At 46.6% G+C, this 17,040-nt stretch overlaps 2 protein-coding genes across 4 annotated transcripts in view; both read right to left on the bottom strand.

Annotated features, from left to right (window-relative positions):
• LOC141113854 (ABC-type organic anion transporter ABCA8-like) overlaps positions 1-17,040 on the bottom strand; it is a 233,996-nt gene that overhangs the window by 58,042 nt on the left and 158,914 nt on the right. The window lies entirely within an intron of this gene.
• LOC141113853 (cholesterol transporter ABCA5-like) overlaps positions 1-17,040 on the bottom strand; it is a 106,536-nt gene that overhangs the window by 58,042 nt on the left and 31,454 nt on the right. For all 3 annotated transcript variants that reach the window (XM_073607177.1, XM_073607176.1, XM_073607178.1), the window contains 2 exons: positions 719-945; positions 323-461 (listed from right to left, as the gene is read on the bottom strand). In XM_073607177.1, the coding sequence (XP_073463278.1) occupies positions 323-461; positions 719-945 (366 nt within the window). The remainder of the gene's footprint in view (positions 1-322; positions 462-718; positions 946-17,040) is intronic.

Here is a 17,040-nt window from a genome sequence, read left to right as displayed (position 1 = left end):
CCCTCAGGCTGGGTCTTCTCCCAAAGGACAAGGACCCTGCTGTTCTAGGGCCCAGCCTATTTTTACATACCTCACCCACCTACTGGTCAAGTTAAAGGGCCTGCTTCTTTCAACCCACTAAATTCTGGAACCCACCAAAAATCAAGGGGAAGCAGCCAAACCTACAACCAGCAGAACCCAAAACAGCCAAAAGCAATTAAACTTCGCTCCACTGGTTACAGGAGAGCCAACAACTAAATTTACCTCAATACTACTAGCAACCTAACTAGGAGGGTGATAAAAATATGGCTTTCATTTACGAAAACACATCGTCCAGACTTACCGTTGCAACGCCGTAGAGGCTGAAGAGCAAAAAGATAACACCAAAGGAACTTTGCACAAACACATAAGTGGTGGCAACCAGAGCCATGAGGGTGGCGATGATGATGGCACTGACGATGTACAGCAACCCCCAAGACAACCTGAAATACAAGATGATGACACCATACTGGAGATCTAAGAATGGAAATCTCCAACCAATGGGGGCCATTTTATCCGCCAACAGAAAGGCAGGCATGCTTGTGACCCCCCGATCTTCCTGAACTTTTGAAAGTCAGTAGCGCCACCACTGTGTCACTGCCCCACCTCCCACACTATTGGCACCCTACCTGAGCTATGTATCTTCCATAAAGAATCCCTACCAAGAATATACTTATTTGGGTTGACCAACGCCACTCACCAAAACGCCAGATCCTTAAGTCCCATCATCCTCATCAGCTCTCTGGTTTTCCTCCTCTCCTGGGTAATCTGCAGTGTCATGATATAGGACAGTGAGACAAAGCACATGCTCAATTCATAGATGATGGTGCCCATGTACAGAACCGTCCTTTCTGTTTTATCCAAAGATTTCATCTTCACCACCTCTGTGGCCGCCAAACCATCCCACAGCGACTGCTTGGTGTTCTTCTGCAAAATATTGTTTGTGTTGATTATTTCAGTATTTTTTAAGGTTGAGCAATTTTTAGGTTTATAAATTTTTTTATTTATTTTTCTGTTAAAAGAAAAGGGAGTAAAAGATCAATAATATATCTACTTTATTTTTCCCCTAATCGTCTTTCAGGACAGCCACCTGAGAGACCTTGGCTCCTCCCTAGGAAACACCACGCCAGCCTTCTTATAAATTTCCTCCTCCCCTGCTGGCTCCTCAGTTATTTGTGTTTCCTGCAGAGGGGAGACACCAGTGGAACCAAGCCAGGAGAGTCAGGAGGCTCAGGCAGATGTCCTAAAAGGGAGCAGAGGCTCCTTGGGCAGACCAGGGGGAAAAAACTAACCTGGAAGAAAATTTGTCACCCCCACATTCCTGAGTGCAGGCGGAGGTCGGGGGGGCTCCTTTTCAGTACTGAGCGCGGTAGCAGGAGGTGCATGTCAGCCGTCCCATACCCTCAAGCAGCGTGTAGCACTGGCAGTGTAAATCACGCCAGGTATTGAGACCGCACGATGCCAGTGGCGGGTGACGTCATGTCCGGCGAAAGGGGCGTGTACTTCCAGGTTCGCGGCTTCCGGTTCCACCCACGAATCATGAAAAGGAGCCAGGCATGGGCTGGAGAGGGGCCGCACATGCTGTAGAGACAGCAAAGTCTCCGGTGGTGACACCATAATGTCGGACGCAGAAGGAAGGGACCAGACTGCAGCTCCAGCAGAGACCAGCTCCAGTCATGGTAAGGTAAGGGGAACCTAGGGTGGAACTCCCCTGGCCTGAACCCACGCCCCCAGGGAGTACATGGATAAAGGGGGGGTAGGTAAAGGTTCCTCTGGTGTCAGAGGGTGGTTCATGGGGCCCCTGGTGAGGTAAGCCCACACGAAATTGCTGTGCACCTGCAGTTTTGCAGGAAAGGATTATGGTAGTGTTAATACTGTGGGGTTTTTCTTTTTTATGTCTTTTCAGAAAACAGACAAAACCAGGCCCTCTCACATCTCAAAGAGGAGGTGCCCTTCTTGTAAAAATACACTTAAAGATTCCTGGGGGAAAGCATTATGTAAGGAATGTATTAACAAACTAGTACAGGAACATTCCACTGAGCAGGGCAGTGATTTAGCGGCATCTGTTAAGGAACTGTCTAGTACCTTTGAATCCTTTAAAACCTTCTTTGAAGGGTTTCAGATCCCACAGCTGCAGACTGCTCCTCCTTCAGTACAAATGGCACTACCAAAAATACAAACACTATCCTCCACTAGTGCAGGCCCTTCAGCAGCCCCTAGTGAGGAGGCAGAAGAGGAGCCTGACAGTGCAGCATCTGGCTCCCAAGAATCAGAGGGTGAAGCCCTGGAAGGGGATTCTAGAAAGCCCTCCCGATACAAACTCTCATTAGAAGAGGTCGACCATCTTCTGGGAGCCATTCATACCACATTAGGTATACAAACTGAAAAGAAACCTTTATCCCTGCATGATCAAATGTATGAGGGTTTAGGAGAACAGGAAAAGAAGAATTTTCCTGTTCCTGTTCATGAAGTTCTAATAGAGGCAATTAAGAAAGAATGGCAGGATCCAGAAAGAAAGCCATTCTTTTCTAAAGCCTTAAAAAGAAGGTTTCCATTTTCAGAGGACGAATCATCAGTATGGAACAAAACCCCAAAGCTAGATGCGGCCTTCTCACAGGTTTCGAGGCACACGGATCTAGCTTTTGAGGATATGGGGGTCTTATCTGAAGCAATGGATAAGAGGATGGACTCCCTATTAAAAAAGTCATGGGACTCCACAGTGGGAAGCCTAAAGCCAGCCATGGCAGTCACGGTAGTGGCCAGAAATGTAGAGTTCTGGTTGAACCAGATTCAGGCACACATCAAGGAAAGAACTGCAAAGGAGCAGATTTTATCCTCTTTTCCCACTCTTCTGCGAGGCATCGCGTATATCGCGGATGCATCAGCAGAGATGGTACGCATGGCAGCCAGATCTTCGGCACTAGCCAACTCTACAAGAAGGGCCCTATGGCTAAAGACATGGCAGGGTGACTGCGCATCTAAAGCCAAACTTTGCGGGATCCCTTTTACAGGGGACCTGCTGTTTGGGCCAGGGTTAGAGAAAGTGCTGGACCGTACAGCGGACAAAAAGAAAGCGCAAAGCAACCTGGAGTCAGCCACACCAGAATAAAAGGAAGCAAAGAGGGGACACAAAATCCCGTTTTTCTGCACCCAAGGCGGAGAACCAGAAAAGACCTTGGGTCCAGAGAGGGAAAGGCAAGGGAGGAGCGATTTTTCGTCCTCCTGAGAAAACCAGAAATAAACAGATGACAAAGTAGTCTCAGTGGGAGGAAGACTGGGGGCCTTCCTCTCGTAATGGGAAAGGATATCCTCCAATCAGTTTATTTTGAGAACAATAAGAGAGGGGTATTATCTAGAGTTCTCAAGATTACCCCCAAGCAGGTTTTACACCACCAAGCTTCCAAAGAACAGAGAAAAGGCCAGAGGGTTAATGAGTTCCATAAAGGATCTCAGGAATCAGGGTGTAATCATCAAGGTACCAAAGGAAGAAAGAGGGCAGGGCTTCTACTCCCACATATTTGGAGTACAAAAACCCTCGGGAAAGGTCAGACCAATCCTCAACCTCAAGCCTTTAAATCTATCCATAACTTACAAAAGATTCAAAATGGATTCCATATACTGAGTGAAGGCTCTGTTACCACCAAGCTGTTATATGGTTTCCCTAAACTTAAAAGATGCGTACCTACACATACCGATACATCAAAGTTGTCAGAAGTTTCTAAGGTTAGCAATAGAAACAGGAAAAGAAACCTTACACCTTCAATTCCGAGCTCTACCCTTCGGCCTTTCTTCCTCACCCAGAATTTTTACAAAAATTCTGGCAGAAGCTCTGGCACCATTACGACTAAAAGGCATATCCATCATTGCCTATTTAGACGACCTTCTCCTTTTTGCAGACTCTCCCGGGAGATTGCTAGAAAACCTCAAATACACACGGACTTTCTTGGAAAGTCTAGGTTGGTTGATAAGTGTAGAAAAATCCAATCTACAACCCACGCAACAAATAAAGTATTTGGGATATATAATAGACTCAGTGCAACAAAGAATATTCCTACCCAAGGAGAAAATAGAAAAAATTCAAAAAGAAATAAAAAGAATACAGACCAATCTACCATGTTCAATAAGAAAAATCATGTCAACGCTGGGGTTGCTAACATCTGCAATCCTAGCGGTACAATGGGCAAGTCTACATTTTCGGCCACTGCAGATGTTCCTATTAAGGATATGGGATCACAAGCAGGAATCACTGGATACACAGGTATTAATACCAGCAAGGGTAAAAAAGACCCTATGGTGGTGGAGAAGAGTGGAAAATATAAACAAAGGAAGGCTATGGATCCTACCCATTTCCCAAATCCTAACCACAGACGCAAGCGGCGTAGGGTGGGGAGCACATTTAGACTCCCAAATAATACAAGGGACTTGGGAGAAGGAGGAGAGGACGAGGTCGTCCAATTGGAAAGAGTTGAAGGCAGCATGGTTTGCGCTTCAGTCCTTCCAGAGAGAGTTGAAAGGACATCATGTACAGGTCAGGTCCGACAACTCATCGGTAATCGCCTACATAAACAGACAAGGGGGAACCAGAAGCAGAGCCCTGTGGTCTTTAGCAAAGGAAATCTTGAACTGGAGAAAGAGGAGAAATCTTGAACTGGGGAGTGGAAAACATACTCTCTTTATCAGCAGTCCACTTAAAAGGGGATTTAAACAAAGTGGCAGATTTCCTCAGCAGGAAGAAAGTGAGAGAAGGCGATTGAGTACTAAAACAAGAGGTATTCGAGTAGATTACAAAAAAATGGGGAACACCTCAGGTGGACTTATTTGCTTGGAGAGAAAGCAGGAAAGTTTGAGCGTTCTTCTCCCTGAGAAGAGAGGATGGAGCACTCGGGGTAGATGCATTAACACAAAAGTGGACGTTCAAAAAATGTTATGCCTTTCTCCCACCAGTACTACTACCAGCGGTGATAAGAAAATTGCGTACAGAGAACACATCACTGATTCTCATAGCACCTCACTGGCCCAGGAGACCGTGGTTCTCTATGCACAAAGAACTCGCCATAGAGCCTCCCTGGTTGTTACCAATCCAGGAAGATCTACTCTCCCAAGGCCCAGTGTACTGTCCCCAGTAGGGATGAGCTTTGAGTTCAAGTCAAACTCATGCTAGTCTCAAACATCGGCTCTTCGCAAGTTCGCCGAACAGCGAATAATTTGGGGTGTTCGTGGCAAATTCGAAAGCCGCAGAACACCCTTTAAAAGTCTATGGGAGAAATCAAAAGTGCTAATTTTAAAGACTTATATGCATGGTATTGTCATAAAAAGTGTTTGGGGACCTGGGTCCTGCCCCAGGGGACATGTATCAATGCAAAAAAAAGTTTTAAAAATGGCCATTTTTTCGGGAGCAGTGATTTTAATAATGGTTAAAGTGAAACAATAAAAGTGTAATATTCCTTTAAATTTCGTACCTGGGGGGTGTCTATAGTATGCCTGTAAAGGGGCGCATGTTTCCCGTGTTTAGAACAGTCTGACAGCAAAATTACATTTCAAAGGAAAAAAAGTCATTTAAAAGTACTCGCTATATGAATTGTTGGTTCGACAATACACATAAAAGTTCATTGATAAAAACGGCATGGGAATTCCCCACAGGGGAACCCCGAACCAAAATTTAAAAAAAAATGGCGTGGGGGTCCCCCTAAATTCTATACCAGGCCCTTCAGGTCTGATATGGATATTAAGGGAAACCCCGTGCTGAAAAAAAAAGGCGTGGGGGTCCCCCTCAAAATCCATACCAGACCTGGATTTTAAGGAGAACTCCGTGCCAAATTTAAAAAAAAAAATGGCGTGGGGTCCCCCCAAAAATCCATACCAGACCCTTATCCGAGCACGCAACCTGGCAGGCCGCAGGAAAAGAGGGAGGATGAGAGAGCGTACCCCCCTCCTGAACCGTACCAGGCCAAATTTTTAAAAAAAAATGGCGTGGGGTCCCCCCAAAAATCCATACCAGGCCCTTATCCGAGCACGCAACCTGGCAGGCCGCAGGAAAAGAGGGAGGATGAGAGAGCGTACCCCCCTCCTGAACCGTACCAGGCCACATGCCCTCAACATTGGGAGGGTGCTTTGGGGGCTCCCCCAAAGCACCTTGTCCCCATGTTGATGAGGACAAGGGCCTCATCCCCACAACCCTTGCCCGGTGGTTGTGGGGGTCTGCGGGCGGGGGGCTTATCGAAATCTGGAAGCCCCCTTTAACAAGGGGACCCCCAGATCCCAACCCCCCCTGTGTGAAATGGTAAGGGAGTACAGAATTACCCCTACCATTTCACAAAAAAAGTGTCAAAAATTTTAAAAATGACAAGAGACAGTTTTTGACAATTCCTTTATTTAAATGCTTCTTCTTTCTTCTATCTTCTTTCTTCTATCTTCCTCCATCTTCTTCTTATTCTTCCTCCGTTCCTCTTCTTCTTGCTCCGGTGTTCTCATCCAGCATCTTCCTCCGTGGGGTCTTCTTCCCTTCTTCGTGCTCGGGCAGCTCTGCATCCATGATCCGTCCATGATGGGAGGCTCCCGCTGTGTGACGCTTCTCGTCTTCTGACGGTTCTTAAATAATGGAGGGCGGGGCCACCCGGTGACCCCGCCCCCCTCTGATGCACGGGGACTTCCCTGTGGCTTCCCTCTGATGTCCCCGTCAAGTCCTCATGCGTCAGAGGGGGAAGGGGCCACCGGGTAGCCCCGCCCTCTGTTATTTGAGAACCGTCAGAAGACGAGAAGCGTCACACAGTGGGAGCCTCCCATCATGGATGCGGAGCGGCCCGAGCACGAAGAAGGGAAGAAGACGCCACGGAGGAAGATGCCAGATGAGAACACCGGAGCAAGAAGCAGAGGATCAGAGGAAGAAGAAGAAAAAGATGGAGGAAGAAAACAAAGGAAGATAGAAGAAAGAACATTTTTAACATTTTTGACACTTTTTTTATGAAATGGTAGGAAAGTACCCCCTTACCATTTCACACGGGGGGGCGGGATCTGGGGGTCCCCTTGTTAAAGGGGGCTTCCAGATTCCGATAAGCCCCCCGCCCGCAGACCCCCACAACCACCGGGCAAGGGTTGTCGGGATGAGGCCCTTGTCCTCATCAACATGGGGACAAGGTGCTTTGGGGGGACCCCCCAAAGCACCCTCCCAATGTTGAGGGCATGTGGCCTGGTATGGTTCAGGAGGGTGGGGCGCTCTCTCCTCCCCACCTCTTTTCCTGCGGCCTGCCAGGCTGCGTGCTCGGATAAGGGTCTGGTATGGATTTTTGGGGGAACCCCACGCCATTTTATTTTTTCATTTTGGCACGGGGTTCCCCTTAAAATCCAAACCAGACCTGAAGGGTCTGGTATGAATTTTGAGGGGGACCCCCACGCCTTTTTTTTTTTTGGTGCGGGGTTCCCCTTAATATCCATACCAGACCTGAAGGGCCTAGTATGGAATTTAGGGGGATCCCCACGCCATTTTTTTTTTAAATTTTGGTTCAGGGTTCCCCTGTGGGGAATTCCCATGCCGTTTTTATCAATTAACTTTTATGTGTATCGTCGGACCGACAATTCATATAGCCGTGAGTAGTTTTAAATGACTTTTTTTCCTTTGAAATGTCATTTTGCTGTCAGACTGTTCTAAACACGGGAAACATGCGCCCCTTTACAGGCATACTATAGACACCCCCCAGGTACGAAATTTAAAAGAATATTACACTTTTAGTGTTTCACTTTAAGCATCATTAAAATCACTGCTCCCGAAAAAACGGACGTTTTTAAAACTTTTTTTTGCATTGATCCATGTCCCCTGGGGCAGGACCCGGGTCCCCAAACACTTTTTATGAAAATACCATGAATATAAGCCTTTAAAATTAGCACTTTTGATTATTCATGTTCGAGTCCCATAGACTTTAACGGTGTTCGCGCGTTCGAACAAATTTTTTGCCTGTTCGCATGTTCTGGTGCGAACCGAACCGGGGGTGTTCGGCTCATCCTATGTCCCCAGGTGGAAAGGTGGAATTTAGCCGCCTGGTATCTGAGGAGCAGCTGTTAAAAGCAAAAGGGTTCTCAAGCTGTTTGTTGTAGAGACACTGGTAAAAAGCAGGAAGGTTGAGACACGTAAGATCTACCAAAGAGTATGGAAATGTTTTAGCAGATGGTGTACAGAAAACAACTTCAAAGCACAAAGCTCAGTGGCAGCCTAATGCCCTGTACACACGGTCGGATTTTACGACGGAAAATGTGTGATAGGACCTTGTTGTCGGAAATTCCGACCGTGTGTGGGCTTCGGCACACATTTTCCATGGGAATTTCCGACACACAAAGTTTGAGAGCAGGCTATAAAATTTTCCGACAACAAAATCCGTTGTCGGAAATTCCGATCGTGTGTATACAAATCCGACGCACAAAGTGCCACGCATGCTCAGAATAAATTAAGAGACGAAAGCTATTGGCCACTGCCCCGTTTATAGTCCCGACGTACGTGTATTACGTCACCACGTTCAGAACGATCAGATTTTCTGACAACTTTGTGCGGCCGTGTGTGTGCAAGACAAGTTTGAGCCAACATTCGTCGGAAAAAAAACATGGATTTTGTTGTTGGAATGTCCGATCAATGTCCGACCGTGTGTACGGGGCATTAGAGTTTCTACAGAGTGGTGTAGATAAAGGACCAAGTCTCAATACATTAAAGAGTCAAGTGTCAGCACTGTCGGTTTACCAGGAAAGAAGTTTAGCATCAGATCCATGGATAATCAGACTCTTTAAATCCGTGAGCAGGCAGAGGCCGATACAGATTACAGCCTTTCCAAAATGGGACCTGTCATTAGTGCTGGAAACTATGACAGCAGAACCCTTTGAACCCTTAAAAAATTGCAGCCTGAAGATGCTGACACTTAACCACTTAAGGACCAGCCTCGTTTTGGATTTTAGGTGTTTACATGTTTAAAACAGGTTTTTCTGCTAGAAAATTACTTAGAACCCCCAAACATTATATATGGTTTTTCTTCTAACACCCTAGAGAATACAATGGCGGTCATTGCAATACATTTTTTTGCACCGTATTTGCGCAGCGGTCTTATAAGCGCACTTTTTTTGGAAAAAATTCACTTTTTTGAATAAAAAAATAAAACAACAGTAAAGTTAGCCCAATTTTTTTTAATATTGTGAAATATAATGTTACGCCAAGTAAATTGATACCCAACATGTCATGCTTGAAAATTGCGCCCACTCGTGGAATGGCGTCAAACTTTTACCCTCAAAAATCTCCATAGGCGACGTTTAAAAAATTCTACAGGTTGCATATTTTGCGCTACAGAGGAGGTCTAGGGCTAGAATTATTGCTCTCGCTCTATCGGTCGCGGCGATACCTCACATGTGTGGTTTGACCACCGTTTTCATATGCGGGCGCTACTCACGTATGCGTTCGCTTCTGCGCGCGAGCTCGTCGGGACAGGGGGGTTTTAAAATTTTTTTTTTTTATTTTTATTATTTATTTTAAAATATTTTATTCATTTTTACACTGTTTAAAAAAAAAAAAAAATTGTTTCACTTTTATTCCTATTACAAGGAATGTAAACATCCCTTGTAATAGAAAAAAGCATGGCAGGACCTCTCAAATATGAGATCTGGGGGGTCAAAAAGACCTCAGATCTCATATTTACACTAAAATGCAATAAAAAAAAAAAGTCATTTAGAAAAATGACATTTGAAAAAATATGCCTTTAAGAGGCGTGGACGGAAGTGACGTTTTGACGTCGCTTCCGCCCAGCAGTATCTTGGAGACGAGTGAGCGCCATCTTGGCCTCACTTGTCTCCTGACACACAACGGAAGAGGACGCGATCGCCTCCGCCGCTACGATGGCTCCGGTAAGCGGCGGAGGGCACCGGATCGCGGCGGGAGGGGGGGGGCCCTCTCCCACCACCGATAAAAGTGATCTCGCGGCGAATCCGCCGCAGGGACCACTTTTATCTGAAAGCCGGCCGCCGCACGAAAACGGGGATACCGGGGTTATGGCAGCTAGCTGCTGCCATAACAACGATATCCCCGTTCAAACTTAGGACGTATATAGTCGTGCGGCGGTCGGGAAGTGGTTAAAGCAATCTTCTTGGTAGCAATCACTACAGCCAAAAGGGTCTGCGAGATAGGAGTCCTATCAATTAGACTCCCCTTTTGTCAGATTTTCCCGGATCGCATAGTCTTTAAAATGGATCCGGGATTTCTGTATAAAGTGGCCTCGAAATTTTACAGAGGCCAAGACATAGTGTTACCATCATTTTGTCCAAATCCTTCGAAAGAACAAGAAATAAAATTTCATAATTTAGACGTCAGGAGATGCGTCTTACATTAGAGGTAACAAAAACACTTAGAAGGACGGATTCTTTATTTATTTTAATTTCTGGAGCTAGGCAAGGGCATAAGGCTTCAAGAAGCACTATAGCCAGATGGCTAAGAGACGCTATTGAACAGGCGTACAAGTTAGGAGGCATGCAGATCCCAGAGGGTATTAGGGCACACTCCACGAGGTCAATGATGGCATCACAAGCAGAGAGAGCTGGAGCAACACCGGAACAGATTTGTAAAGCGGCAACCTGGTCCAGCTTTGCCACTTTTGTAAGACATTATAGAGTGGACCTGTGGTCAGACAAAGATCAGACCTTTGGATGCAAGGTCCTACAAGCTGTGGCCCCGCCCTAAGGGTAAGTGCTCAGTTATCCTCTCAGGTGGCTATCCTGAAAGACGATCAGAGGAAAAACGAAGTTACCTACTGGTAACGTTCTTTCCCAGAGTCTTTCAGGATAGCCAGGTACCCACCCAAATGTATATTAAGACATAAAGATTTCCTTACAGGAAATGTGCTATAGTTGACTATGTGTATCATATGTTCTTGTGTCTCCCTAGCGGACTGGAGGTGCTCTTCAAAGAACTGAGGAGCCAGCAGGGGAGGAGGAAATTTATAAGAAGGCCGAGGCGGTGTTTCCTACAGAGGGGAGGAGCCAAGGTCCCTCAGGTGGCTGTCCTGAAAGACCCCGGGAAAGAACGTTACCAGTAAGTAACTTCGTTTTTTTGGAAAGCCCCAGAACTCCCCAGTGGCGTAGCGTGGGTTGTCAGCACCCAGGGCAAGGCAAGTAATTTGTGCCCCCCCCCCCCAACCTGCGGACTTTTAGCTATCCCTGAGTCCCTTCAAATACAATAGTACTGACTTACCTGATTCCTTTACTGACCACTACACTGAGAACTACACTGTCCACTACACTACATTGTCCACTACACTGACCACTATACTATACTGACCACTATACTGACCTCTATACTATACTGTCCACTATATTACACTGACCACTACACTGACCACCATACTACACTGTTCACTATACTGTCCACTATACTACACTACACTTGACCACTATACTACACTATACTGACCACCATACTACACTATACTGACCACCATACTACACTATACTGACCACCATACTACACTGTCCACCATACTACACTGTCCACCATACTACACTACACTGACCACCATACTACACTACACTGACCACCATACTACACTACACTGACCACCATACTACACTACACTGACCACCATACTACACTATACTGACCACCATACTACACTGTCCACTATACTACACTATACTGACCACCATACTACACTGACCACCATACTACACTGTCCACCATACTACATTGTCCACCATACTACACTATACTGACCACCATACTACACTATACTGTCCACCATACTACACTATACTGTCCACCATACTACACTATACTGTCCACCATACTACACTGTCCACCATACTACACTACACTGACCACCATACTACACTACACTGTCCACCATACTACACTGTCCACCATACTACACTATACTGACCACCATACTACACTGTCCACCATACTACACTGACCACCATACTACACTGTCCACTATACTACACTGTCCACCATACTACACTGTCCACCATACTACACTATACTGACCACCATACTACACTATACTGTACACCATACTACACTATACTGTCCACCATACTACACTGTCCACCATACTACACTGTCCACCATACTACACTACACTGACCACCATACTACACTATACTGTCCACCATACTACACTATACTGTCCACCATACTCTACTATACTGTCCACCATACTACACTGTCCACCATACTACACTATACTGACCACCATACTACACTGTCCACTATACTACACTATACTGACCACCATACTACACTGACCACCATACTACACTGTCCACCATACTACACTATACTGACCACCATACTACACTGTCCACTATACTACACTGTCCACTACACTACACTGACCACTACACTACAATGACCACTACACTATACTGACCACTACACTATACTGACCACTATACTACACTATACTGTCCACCATACTACACTGTCCACCATACTACACTGACCACCATACTACACTGACCACTATACTACACTACACTGTCCACCATACTACACTGTCCACCATACTACACTATACTGACCACCATACTACACTATACTGACCACCATACTACACTATACTGACCACCATACTACACTGTCCACCATACTACACTATACTGTCCACCATACTACACTATACTGACCACCATACTACACTGTCCACCATACTACACTGTCCACCATACTACACTATACTGACCTGACCACCATACTACACTGTCCACTACACTACACTGACCTCCATACTAAACTACACTATACTGACCACCATACTACACTGTCCACCATACTACACTGTCCACCATACTACACTGTCCACTACACTACACTGACCACTACACTATACTGACCACTATACTATACTATACTGTCCACCATACTACACTGTCCACCATACTACACTGACCACCATACTACACTACACTGTCCACCATACTACACTGTCCACCATACTACACTATACTGACCACCATACTACACTGTCCACCATACTACCCTGTCCACCATACTACACTGTCCACCATACTACACTATACTGACCACCATACTACACTGTCCACCATACTACACTATACTGACCACCATACTACACTATACTGACCACCATACTACACTGTCCACCATACTACACTGTCCACCATACTACACTATACTGTCAACCATACTACACTATACTGTCCACCATACTACACTATACTGACCACCATACTACACTATACTGACCACCATACTACACTGTCCACCATACTACACTGTCCACCATACTACACTGTCCACTACACTAACCACTATACTACACTACACTGACCACCATACTACACTGTCCACTATACTACACTGTCCACTATACTACACTGTCCACCATACTACACTGTCCACCATACTACACTATACTGACCACCATACTACACTGTCCACCATACTACACTGACCACCATACTACACTGACCACCATACTACACTGTCCACTACACTAACCACTATACTGACCACTATACTACACTACACTACACTGTCCACCATACTACACTATACTGACCTGACCACCATACTACACTGTCCACTACACTACACTGACCTCCATACTAAACTACACTATACTGACCACTATGCTAACCACTATACTATACTACACTAACCACTATACTGACCACTATACTGCACTATACTGTGCACTACACTGCCCCCCATAGTGACACTACACTGGCCTCCATACTATACTACACTACATTGTCCTGCCTACAGTCTCTCTCTCTCGCTCCCCCTCCCAGTAACAAGACTCTCACTCACCTTCTTATCCTGGCTGCATCGATCCGGATGAGGAGGAGACAGCGGCTGCTCACTTTCTTCTCTCCCCTGCGCTCTGCTTGCTGCCATGTTCAGTATCCGGCACCCTGTGATTGGGCGTATGGGGGTCATGTGCGGAGGCGGGACGCCTCACATGACCCCCGTACACCCAATCACAGAAAGCCGGACACTTAACATGGCGGCCGCAGCCCGGGGACACAAAATTAGAAATTAGGAGGAGGCAGCCAGTGACACATACTGGCGCCCCCCTAAATATCGCGTCCGGGGCCACGGCACCCCCTGCACCCGCCACGCTACGCCAGTGGAACTCCCCCAAAAAAGGTAAATCCTACCTTTTTTTGATATTCACTAGAACATGTGTTCTCATTGGAAGAATTTACATTTAATTTTTTCACTGTCCCGGTGACAGTGGGTATCAGGACGCGTAGGGGCGTATTAATGAGGAGCTTTTCGCCTTGTGAAACTGCATGTACCGTGCCTTGAAAAAGTATTCATACCCCTGGAAATTTTCCACATTTTGTCATGTTACAACCAAAAATGTAAATGTATTTTATTGGGATTTTATGTGATAGACCAACACAAAGTGTCACATAATTGTGAAGTGGAAGGAAAATAAGTTGTTTTCAAAAATTTTTACAAATAAATATGTGAAAAGTGTGGAGGGCATTTGTATTCAGCCCCCTTTACTCTGATACCCCTAACTAAAATCTAGTGGAACCAATTGCCTTCAGAAGTCACCTAATTAGTAAATAGAGTCCACCTGTGTGTAATGTAATCTCAGTATAAATACAGCTGTTCTGTGAAGCCCTCAGAGGTTTGTTAGAGAACCGTAGTGAACAAACAGCTTCATGAAGGCCGAGAAACACACCAGACAGGTCAGGGATAAAGTGCGGAGAAGTTTAAGGCAAGGTTCACACTTTTGCGAATTGGATGCCGGTTTTCACCGCATCCAATTCGCATGTCAGAAGATTGTGACCGGCTCTCTATGGAGCCGGTTCACACATCTCCGGAGCGGCTCCGGTGCGAATTGTGCAGGAGTCTGTGCGTCTTCTGGTCTGTTTCAGGTCCGAATTCAGGCAAAAATTCGGACTGAAATCAGACCTGAAACAGGGAATGGGGACATATCGGACCCCTGCTGTGTGCCGCTCCGTGCTGCAGTGTGAACCCAGCCTAAAGCAGGGTTAGGTTATTAAAAAAATCTCCCAAGCTTTGAACATCTCACGGAGCTCTGTTCAATCCATCATCGGAAAATGGAAAGAGTATGGCACAACTGCAAACCTACCAAGACATGGCCGTCCACCTAAACTGACCGGCCGGGCAAGGAGAGCATTCATCAGAGAAGAGCCAAGAGGTCCATGGTAACTCTGGAGGAGCTGCAGAGATCCACAGCTCAGGTGGGAGAATCTGTCCACAGGACAACTATTAGTGGTGTTCTCCACAAATCTGCCCTTTATGGAAGAGTGACAAGAAGAAAGACATTGGTGAAAGAAATCCATAAGAAGTCCTGTTTGTAGTTTGTGAGAAGCCATGTGGAGGACACAGCAAACATGTGGAAGAAGGTGATCTGGTCAGATGAGATCAAAGTTGAACTTTTTGGCCTAGAAGCAAAACACTATGTGTGGGGGAAAACTAACACCGCACATCACCATGAACACACCATCCCCACCGTGAAACATGGTGGTGGCAGCATCATGTGGTGGGGATGCTTTTCTTCAGCAGGAACAGGGAAGCTGGTCAGAGTTGATGGGAAGATGGATGGAGCCAAATACAGGGCAATCTTAGAAGAAAACCTGTTAGAGTCTGCAAAAGACATGCCCCTCACACTTTTCACATTTTTATTTGTAAAAATGTTGAAAACTATTTATCATTTTCCTTCCACTTCACAATTATGTGTCACTTTGTGTTGGTCTATCACATAAAATCCCAATAGAATACATTTACATTTTTGGTTGTAACATGACAATATGTGGGAAATATCAAGGGGTATGAATGCTTTTTCAAGGCACTGTATTATTATTATTATATGAGATTTATATAGCGCCAACAGTTTACGCATCGCTTTACAATGTATAAGGGGGACAACACAATTACAGTACAGTTCAATACAAAAGGTACAGGAGGGCCCGGCTCGTAGAGCTTACATTCTAAAGGGAGGGGGTGGTGGTACAAAAGGTAATAGCTGCAAAGAATGATTTGATGGGGGGTGGCTCAAGGACAGTTATGTGGGTGGAGGGATAGGCTTCCCTGAATAAATGAGTTTTTAGGGATCTCCTAAAGGTGGACAGGGTAGGGGCTGATCGGACATACTGGGGCAGGGAATTCCAGAGGATGGGAGAGGCTCTGGAGAAGTCCTGAAGGCGAGCATGGGAGGAGGTAGCTAGAGAGGAGGAGGTCCTGGGAGGAGCGGAGGGGCCGATTTGGGCGATATCTGCAGATGAGGTTGGTGATGTAGCTGGGGGTGATGTTGTGAATGGCCTTGTATGTTGTGGTTAGCATTTTGAATTTTACGCGGTGGGGTAGGGAAAGCCAGTGAAAAGATTGGCAGAGAGGAGCAGCAGTCACGGATCGATTAGTGAGGTGTATTAGTCTAGCAGCAGCAGGGGAGGACTGACCATCGGGCAGTTCGGACGCTGACCGAGGGCCCGTGGCCAGTAGGGGGCCCCATGGCAGCTTTCACTTCGGGGCCCGACCTACCCGTCAGCTAGCTGTGATTGACGGGCAGATCGGGTCCCTGCTCACTGCTAAGAGACTGTAGTGTATACAGACCTCTCGTGATGCGCTCCTCCTCCCCCCCGCCGGCCCCTCCTTCCCTCCCGTCCATCCCAGGTGCTTGTATCTGTCATCACCTCGGACGGACAGAAAAGAGGAGGGGCCGGCGAGGAGGAGGACCGCATCACGAGAGGTCTGTATACAGCCGCTTCCCGCGCTACTCTGCATCTAGGAAGGAAAGTGCAGCAGCTTGTACCACATGCTGCTATTAAAAAGTTGCTGCACAGCTTCCCACCCACAGTGTCCCCCTGTGCCCCCCACCTCCCCACAGTGTCCCCCTGTGCCCCACAGTTTCCCCCTGAGCCCTCCACCTCCCCACAGTGTCCCCCTGAGCCCTCCACCCCCCCACAGTGTCCCCCTGAGCCCTCCACCCCCCCACAGTGTCCCCCTGTGCCCCCCAGCTCCCCACAGTTTCCCCCTGAGCCCTCCACCTCCCCACAGTGTCC

Source organism: Aquarana catesbeiana, linkage group LG12, assembly GCF_042186555.1.
Source record: "Aquarana catesbeiana isolate 2022-GZ linkage group LG12, ASM4218655v1, whole genome shotgun sequence".
In the NCBI taxonomy this organism is placed as follows: Eukaryota; Metazoa; Chordata; class Amphibia; order Anura; family Ranidae; genus Aquarana; species Aquarana catesbeiana.
This window is presented reverse-complemented; position numbering and strand designations above follow the sequence as displayed.